Source organism: Camelus ferus, chromosome 4 (assembly GCF_009834535.1).
Source record: "Camelus ferus isolate YT-003-E chromosome 4, BCGSAC_Cfer_1.0, whole genome shotgun sequence".
Lineage (NCBI taxonomy): Eukaryota > Metazoa > Chordata > Mammalia > Artiodactyla > Camelidae > Camelus > Camelus ferus.
The window spans coordinates 72,747,625-72,756,556 of record NC_045699.1 but is presented as its reverse complement, the minus strand read 5'-3'; the positions used below and the strand labels follow the sequence as shown (position 1 = coordinate 72,756,556).

General features: G+C 63.2%; 1 protein-coding gene across 3 annotated transcripts; it reads left to right on the top strand.

Moving 5' to 3' along the window:
• Positions 1-215: 215 nt before the first annotated feature.
• On the top strand, positions 216-8,928 carry CARD9 (caspase recruitment domain family member 9). 3 transcript variants are annotated; one of them, XM_032478794.1, is made up of 13 exons: positions 216-345; positions 1,687-1,950; positions 2,100-2,237; positions 2,762-3,066; positions 3,157-3,336; positions 3,437-3,580; positions 3,869-3,994; positions 5,483-5,674; positions 6,118-6,159; positions 6,446-6,494; positions 7,803-7,879; positions 8,442-8,524; positions 8,647-8,928. In XM_032478794.1, the coding sequence occupies exons 2-13, from the start codon at positions 1,767-1,769 to the stop codon at positions 8,744-8,746; spliced, it is 1,620 nt and encodes a 539-aa protein (XP_032334685.1). In that variant the 5' UTR covers positions 216-345; positions 1,687-1,766; the 3' UTR covers positions 8,747-8,928. The 3 variants fall into 3 exon arrangements, with proteins under 3 accessions (XP_032334685.1, XP_032334687.1, XP_032334686.1); XM_032478796.1 differs by having other exon boundaries at positions 232-345; positions 1,765-1,950; XM_032478795.1 differs by having other exon boundaries at positions 243-345; positions 1,762-1,950.
• Positions 8,929-8,932: the final 4 nt, after the last annotated feature.

Genomic DNA, 8,932 nt, shown 5'->3' with positions numbered 1-8,932 from the left:
AGAACTTCTTAGGGTCAGGGCTGGGCCTCCAGGGCAGGTCCCAGGACCCCCACCCCCCGGGGAGGGCTCTGACCAGCTGCTGTCCTCGGAGAGCAGGCGACTTCCACTTCCCTCTTGCCGCCATCTCCTGGGGCCACCCAGGGCGACTCAGAAGGCAGCCACAGGGCCCGTCCCCCATGGGAGGACTGGCCGGCCTGGGGTTAACCAGAACCATCAGGAAGTGCACAGGCTCCCCTCCCGGCTCCACGGCCCCGCCCTCCCTCACCTCGCAGCAGCCAGCAGCACCTCCTACCACTCCAGGCTGACCGGCGACCAGCTACACAGGTGCCCCGGGAGGACCCTGAGGTAGGCTGGTCTGTTGCCCTTTCTGAAGGGTGGCTAGGAATCCTCAGTGGCTCAGCTCAGGACTCCTGGGGGCAGGGAGCGGGGTCTGGAGCAAATACCCCAGAGGGATGCCCTGCCCCCCCTCACAGCCATCTGTACCTGCTGTCATTTCAGTGGAATTAGCAGCAAGGCGTCAGGTGTGGGACCTGTGGACTTTAGGCCAGAAAGGCAGGGAACAGGCCAAATGCTCCAAAGACTGTCCAGCAAGTTGCTGCTGTTCTCATTCAACACCTTGTCTGTCACCCAGCAGGCTGGCTGGCTGAGAGCAGCGGGAAGTTAGACCCCTCAGCAAACCAGACCCGCTGCCACCCGCATCTCTAGGAGTGCGGTCTAGGTCCTCTGGGCTGGAAACCGCTCCTGTTCAGGTTGAAGGCTCAGTTTGAGGTGGCCGGTCAGGGTCTCTATCCCCACTGCCGGGACAAGGCACGACCACGTGGCTGCTCCCAGCTCAGCCCAGCCCTGGAGAAAGTGGCTTCCTGCCCACTGGTGGAAGAGACCAGCAGTGAGTGGTTCCTATGTAGAGGGTTCCCAGGCGGAGAGCTGGCGTGACAGTCCCCCAGAGTGTGGCCAAGAGCAGGCCTCACCTGGGAGGTGGAGAGGATCCCAGGGATGGCTGGTGGCCAGGACTTGAGAGCCTGGATGAGGCGTGGAGCTGCATCCCGGGCCAGCCATGGGCAACACAGTCCGCCCTCCAGTGTGCCGGGGCCCTGGCACTCCTGTGGGCCGTCCACAGTCAGCTGTCCCAAAGGGCACCGTGTCGCTGAGCCTGACCTGGAGCAGGCTGGCCCCCGCAGCAGCTGGATGACCGTTGCATCACCAGCAGCCGCCGGAAGGAGAGGAGGGGACGGGACTGGATGTGAGCAGGCACTGTCGGGGAATGAGGAAGTCCCCAGCAGCACAGCCTGGTGCCTGGCAGGTGGCAGGGTCCCAGGCCAACCAGCTTCTGGCCCCAGCTGGGGCATTGGCCAGCTGGGGGCTGGAGCCGGGGTTCCACCCACACCTGCCAGGGTGGCTGTACCAGCTCCTCCCGACCCCTCACCTCCATGGGTGGAAGAGAGCCCCACAACACTTCAGGGGGTTTGGGGGGGCAGAGGCCAGAGGAGGGCCACAGTGCAGGGAAGAGTGTTCTCTTAGATGCCACCTGTCCCTGGAGCATCCCCACATCCTCCTCCATGCTTACTGGGGTGACTGGGGAGAAAGAAAGCCCAGGACCGGGTGAGCTGATGGGAGCGGGGTGCTTCCTCTCTTGACGACACCTCTCCTGGAGTCCCCTGGGCTGAGTTCCTGTCTGGCTGTGTCCAGAGCCCTGGCAGGCATCAAGGCGGCAGGCCTGGGTCAGGACTCAGACTGCGGCAAGCATTCCCCGACCGCCCCCAGCAGCCATGTCCGACTACGAGAACGAGGACGAGTGCTGGAGCGCCCTGGAAGGCTTCCGCGTAAAGCTCATCGCGGTCATCGACCCCGCCCGCATCACCCCCTACCTGCGGCAGTGCAAGGTCCTGAACCCTGACGATGAGGAGCAGGTGCTCAGCGACCCCAACCTGGTCATCCGCAAGCGGAAAGTGGGTCAGTGCTGGCGGTCCCGGCCCTGCACCTGCCCTGGAGCGCACTGCAACCCCAACTGCAGGGTGGCAATGGGGACTTCCCAGCCCCCGAGCCCTGTCCCTCTGTCTGCCTAACCCGCTCAGGCTCAGCTGGGCCTCTCTGGTTTGCAGGTGTGCTCCTGGACATCCTGCAGCGGACTGGCCACAAGGGCTACGTGGCCTTCCTTGAGAGCCTGGAGCTGTACTACCCACAGCTCTACAAGAAGGTCACAGGCAAGGAGCCCACCCGCGTCTTCTCCATGATCATCGGTGAGGAATGGGACCTGGGCCTGGGGACACTGGAGGCGGGGCGGCATGGGAGCCTCGAGGGGACGGGGTGGGGCCGGCATAGGGGTGGGGCTGGTGGGCCCCTTCCCACCTGGCCCCCTGATGGATACATTGCAGATGAAAACAGGTGAGCCTTGCGGGGAAGGGTGCCAGCATGGGGCCCTGTCTGGCTCCACTCCCATCCCGAAGGGTTAACAGGTGGGAGGTGGGGTGCACAGGCTGATTCGTGGCCCAGAAGACCATCTGCCCCTGGCAGGATGGGGCCTGCTGGTCCCAGCAGCTGGTGGAGCAAGGCCCTCCTGGCTCTGAGTTGCCTCTCAATCAAGATAACAAAATTAGACAAAGAGGGACGCCCTGTCCTGGGAGGTGGTGGGAACAGGACCGAGCAGTGAGTCAGAACCTCAGTTCCTTTCCTTGATGGGGAGCTGCAGCGACCTGGATTTGACCCTTCGAGTGGAGGCGAGGGAGGCGAGGGGCACCCCAACTGATGCCTGTCTGGTCCACAGATGCGTCCGGGGAGTCGGGCCTGATGCAGCTGCTGATGAGCGAGGTGATGAAGCTGCAGAAGAAGGTGCAGGACCTGACGGTGCTGCTGAGCTCCAAGGACGACCTGATCAAGGAGCTGAGGGTGAAGGACAGCCTGCTGCGCAAGCACCAGGAGCGCGTGCAGCGGCTCAAGGAGGCTTGCGAGGCGGGCAGCCGCGAGCTCCAGCGCTGCAAGGAGGACAACTACGACCTGGCCATGCGCCTGGCCCGCCAGAGCGAGGAGAGGGGCGCCGCGCTCATGCGGAACCGTGACCTGCAGCTGGAGGTGCCTGCCCGCCCCTGCTCACGGCCGGGCTGCTCGGGGTGGGGGCCAGGCGGCGGATCCCGCGGTCCTGGCTGACAGCTGGTCCCGCAGATCGACCGGCTCAAGCACAGCCTCATGAAGGCAGAGGACGACTGCTCGGTGGAACGCAAGCACACGCTGAAGCTCAGGCACGCCATGGAGCAGCGGCCCAGCCAGGAGCTGCTGTGGGAGCTGCAGCAGGAGAAGGCGCTGCTGCAGGCGCGGGTGCAGGGGCTGGAGGCCTCTGTGCAGGTGGGGGCCCGGCCGGGGCGGCGTGGGGCGGGCACGGGGCAGCCGGGCCTGGGTCTCCCAGCCAGGCGTCCCCACTGCCCTCTCCCTTCATTGCCCACAGGAAGGGAAGCCGGACAAGAGCAGCCCCTACATCCAGGTGCTGGAGGAGGACTGGCGGCAGGCGCTGCGGGACCACCAGGAGCAGACCAGCGCCATCTTCTCCCTGCGCAAGGATCTGCGCCAGGCCGAGGCCCTGCGTGCCCGGGTACGCGGTGGGCAGGCGGGTAGAGGGGGAACTGGGCTGCACGTGCCTGGAAGTGGGGCGGCCTCTCAGCTCGACGGCCCCCTACTCCCCCTTCCTGGAGGTAGAGGCCCAGCCTTCTCACCCAGCAGGCTCACGGCCAACCTTTGGTGAAGCTCAGGCCTGGTGGGGACCTCAGGGCTCAAGCAACCCCTCCCCCTCTCTCCTCCCCCTCCCCCATCCCATCCCAGCTGGCCTGACCCGGGCCAGGATGGGGGCCGAGGGCAGGGGGCTAGCTACCATCTCCCACAGTGCATGGAGGAGAAGGAAATGTTCGAGCTGCAGTGCTTGGCCCTGCGGAAGGACTCCAAGATGTACAAGGATCGCATCGAGGCCATCCTGCAGCAGATGGAGGAGGTCGCCATCGAGCGGGACCAGGTAGGGCCTCCCAGCCCCACCACCCATGCAATGACTTCTCAAGGGGAGGCCGCCGTCAAGATGGTTTTTCAACGACAGATGAGAACCCCAGGAAGTGGCTATCCCTCTGCCAGCTGCACCCCAGCCCACTGCCCCAAAATCCATGGTCCACCTTCTGCTGGACATACCAGACTCTCTTCAGTATCTGGGTAGTTTCATTTTTGTTTTTACAAAAATAGAAGCTTCCTGACTTGTCTCGCAAATACATTTTTAGCAGTGGCACCTTGGCTGGCGGCATTCTCATGGGCGTGGGTAGGAGGCAGCATCCGAGCGTGGGGAGGGCTGCATCTGCTTCACTGTTTCCCGTCACTTTGCCGTCCCATCGCTAGGCTCGTTTCTAATCAGTTACAGCTGGTGCGGCAGAGATCTGCAGGGCGATCTGCAGGGCAATCCACAGTCTTAGATGCAGACCCCTTTAACCCAGCGATTCCACTTCCGGAAACCTCTCTGGTGGGAATAACAGTAACTCAGGAAAAGCCTGGTGTGTGGGTGTTATCTAAGGGCCATGGACAATGGTGAGGTCTGGGGCAGCCCCTGTAAATGGGTGCAGCCATGCGCCAGAGCTGCCAGAGCAGGGGCCCTGCACCACCCCAGGGCAGGCGGAGGAGGGCAGCCACAGGTGTGCCATCTGCCTGGGGAAGCTGGGGGGCGGGCCCCGCAGGTGAGCAGGAGGGTTTTCTCTGGTTGGTCCTACACTGGAAGCAGGCACAGAAATTCAGGCAGTTCTGTCATGAATCAAGCCCTGGTCGTCTGGGGTCAACCGACACAGCGATATGGTTTAGCTTCCTGGATTGTTGCTGGAGACAGAGGCTGGCTTCCTACAAGTCTGACTTGCAGCCGCTGCCTCCTGGGCCAGTCACTGTAGGTCGTGGGCCAGCCTCCTGGTCTGGCCGTTGTGCCTCTGCAAGTTCATTCTCACACCTCGATGTCCCCCGGTGGAGAGCGGGCATGATAAAGCAAGGGGCGTTCTTTTTAAAGAATCTTACACTGCTGTCAACAATCTCCTTTTTGATATCAAGCCACACCCAAAATGTGTAAAACGCACGTGCGGCGTAAACCCGTGCGGGATGTCTGCACAGGGAGCAGGACTTGGAGACCAGTCACGCACGGTCAGCAGGGACTAGGCTGAGGGTTACTGTCTTCTTTGTAGTTTCTTAATGGTCCACCCTTTCCATCATGAGCCTGTATTATGTTTAAAACCCCCTAAACATGAATGACGTCCACAGAGAAGAAAGAGGAAGAGGTGGGCGCGTTTGTCACCTGCCCCCCGCCCCACCCGTTGCTGGGAGTTCTCCGGGGAACATTGCTAGAAATCAGGCGGGCTGTGCAGAGAAGTGAGAGTGCTGGGGAGGGGGGGAGAAGTGAAAGTACCCCCATGTGGGCTGGGGGCGGGGGAAAGGGGCCCAGGCTGCGCTCTGCAGGGGTCCCTGAGCTGCACCCCACCCCCAGGCCATCGCGAGGCAGGAGGAGCTGCACGCACAGCAAGCCCGCAACCTGCAGGAGAAGGATGCGCTGCGGAAGCAGGTCCGCGAGCTGAGCGAGAAGGCAGACGAGCTGCAGCTGCAGCTGTTCCAGCGCGAGGGCCAGCTGCTGGCCGCGGAGGGCAGGCTCAGGCGGCAGCAGCTGGAGACGTCCGTCTTGGTGGGCCTCCCCCGGGGCCAGTGTCCATCAGTCAGAGCCACAGCTCTGCCACAGTGGGGCTCAGGGGTTTGGCCACTTAGGGGCAGGTGCGTCCCTAGACACCACAGAGCCCAGAGGAGAAGCCTCCAGAGAGCCCCGGCCCTGGCCTGGCTTGGCCACTGCTCTGCTGGTGGCCCTGGTGGGACCCCGGACCTTCCTCCTCTGTGAGGTTGGCTCCTCACTGAGCCCTCCTGGAGGTGGGCTGCAGGGATGGCAGAGCTCAGGGCTCGGGGTGGGGGTGAAGGGGATGGAGGGGTGTTCTGGCCAGATGCCAGCTGTGCCCTGGAGGGAGGCCTCCCTGGAGGATGGGCTGGCCTGGAACCCCTCTCCGCACCCTGTCCCATGCCTGGGAGTGTTTCTGTTCCCCCATGGCCTGCTGGCTGACCCCTCTTCTGTGACCACAGAGCTCCGACCTGGAGGACAGCTCACCCAGGAACTCCCAGGAGGTGAGTGTGACTCCAGGGGTCAGCCCAGGGCTGGCCTCACCTGGGGCTCTGGGCCACTGCCTCTGCCAGACCACAGTCCCACATGTGTCCCTCAGAAGCTCTGGAAGCTTGGCTGCCCACAGCAGGCCATCCTTCCAGTGCTCAGCCAGACAGCATAAGGGTCCCTGAGAAACTTGCACAGGGGGTGACTGTGATGGGGTGGGCGGCCCGGGGTGGGCAGCACGAGGGTTAGGTCCAGTCCCGGGAGGGTGGTGGTCTAACTGGTTGCCCCCTCTCTCTTGGGAAGCTCTCGCCCCCCCGTGACCTGGAGGAGAACGCCCAGCTCTCAGACAAAGGTGAGGAAGGAGCGGCTTCTCATGGAGGAATCTGGCCAAGGCCTCCTTACCGCTGCAAGTTGGCCCCTGTCCTGATCTACAGCACACACAGCCCAGTGACAGTGCCTGGGGATGCGGGCCCCAGCCCTGACCCATTGACCATCACAGCCCCACTTTACAGATGGGAACACTGAGACTCAGAGAGATAAATAACCCCCCAAGGTTCCCCAGTGAGCAAACGAGAGCCCCCCAGGTTTGCAGGTCCACACCCCAGCTCTGACCTTGAGAGTACATCTGGCCGTTGGAGCCCACTTGGGCCCTGGGAATGCTGAGTGGAGAAATCCTGCCCCCCCCAGAGCAGGGAGCTGGGGAGGTTGCAGTAGGTCTCTGCCCAGGTGTGTCATGTGGTACCACCCAGGTGGTAACAGTGCTGGGGATTTTGGGTGGCAGGGGCGGGATCTCTCTGCCTGCTTGGACACAGGACTGGGCAGGGTGGCCAGGAGATGGTCCAGAGGGGATGACGAGGGGCTCGCTCTGAAGGTGGGTGTCAGAGGGGAGGTTGGAAGGACTGGGTGTGGAAGGGGAGGGGGAGGTAGCATGGAAAGCCAAACAGACTTCCTCAGCATCAGGCCTGAACCCAGATTCTAAAGAGGGGGGCAAAAGAGGAAGAAGGGACAGCAAATGGAGAAGTAAGAGGTTGGTCCCTCTGCTGCTGCCCAAAGACGTGAGCTTGAGGCCACTGAGCCCCCACATGGGGACAGGCGGGCAATACCCACGGGCATCGAGCAGGAGGGGAAGGCTGCCAGCCCAGCTGTCCTGGGAGGGAGCCCCAACTCAGGGCTGGTGTGGCCCCTTGCAGGAGGCAGGGCAGGCTTCAGGGTCAGAGACCAAGGAGGAGGGAAAGGTGTCAGCTTCAGGGAGAGACCTGGGCCTCGGCCTCTCTCACCACAATGTCCCCTGAAATCCACAGTCCCCATCATGGGCAGTCCAGGGGAGCCAGCCCAACAGAGTACTTTTTCTGAAGGTCCTGGGCCCTGGATCTGTCAGACACTGCAGATTTTGAGGGAGCCCAGCAGCCTGGTGTGTTCTGCTCCCAGCTGCTGCAGTGCCCCAGTCCTTACCTAGAAGGGGCCAAGCCACCTGCTCTGGGAGCACTTGGGATCTGCTCCTGGGAGTGGGGAGTGGGAGGTGAGGTCTCTGAGCCCCAGTCCCCTTGTCTATACAATGGGAGTCTCTGCGGAGTCCAAGTGAGGACCCAGGACATGTCTGGGGTGGGGAGGGGGAGGTATGGAAGGTGGGCAGGACCACAAGCACAACTCTTCTCTGCAGGTGGCCAGGCCATTGGGGAGAGCCTGGAGCAGCCCTCTGTGGCTCTGCAGAAGGAGCGGCTTTCACTGACCCCCGACGTAAGGCTGCCTGGGGTCCCTGGTGCCCTGGGATGTCCCTGGCATGGGCCTCAGTGTGACTGATCACAGGGAGGGTGATTGCTCCACAGGACGCCTGGAGGGTGATCACAAGGGTCTCTGCCCATGGGCGCTTGGGGTGTGGTTTTTGGAACAGGAAGCTGTGCCTCCTCCCTTCTTGGACAGAGCAGCTGGAGAGGGGGCAGGGGGCGGGGCAGGACGGAACTCTGCCAGCAGTATGGCAGTTATGGGAAGTCTGTCTTCTGGGAGGGCCGCAGCGTTAACCTCAGTGGGAACTCAGTCTCACAGTCCACCACATGGGAGTCCGACAGCAAAGGGGTTCCCCTGGACATTGTAGCAGAAGGAACGCTGGCCTGGAGCCCAGCCCCTCTGGCTGCTGGTCTGGGCCAGTCGTCATCTGAAAGGCGACAGCACACCCTGCTCCCCTCACCAGGTGCACGGGGGACGCAACTGGCCTGGACCGCAGTTTGCATCCCTGGGGCAGGGCGCGGGTAGGGCCCACCAGGGTGCTGTTTGGAGCCTGAGAGTCCTCACCCTTCTTCAGGATGCAGGCCTGAGCAGCAGGGAGCCCCCAGAGAAGGAGAAGGGGCGGCGGCGCCTCAAAGAGAGCTTCGAGAACTACCGCAGGTGGGCCCGCACGGTGGGCGGTCCCAGGCAGGCTCCCCCGAGGGATGGCCGCGGTGGGGGTGCTAAGGGGCCGCAGCCCTGGGCCCACTCGCGCACACCTGTGCCGTCTGGGTCTCCCGCAGGAAGCGGGCCCTCAGAAAGGTGCAGCACGGCTCCAGGCAGGGAGAGGTGGACTGGGAGAACACCACGGGCAGCGACAACACTGACACCGAGGGCTCCTAGTCGGCGCCTTAGTCCAGCGGCCCGTCGTGGGAGGAGGACATGGCGCCGCCCCGGGACCTGGGCGCTGCCCCTCTAGGCCGCCTCTTTGTTGGCGAGCACAGGCGTGCTCTATTGCTATGTAATGTACACGCATGCTACAGTGTTAAAAACGCAGCCGTCAATAAACAACCGTGGTCCAGACACCGC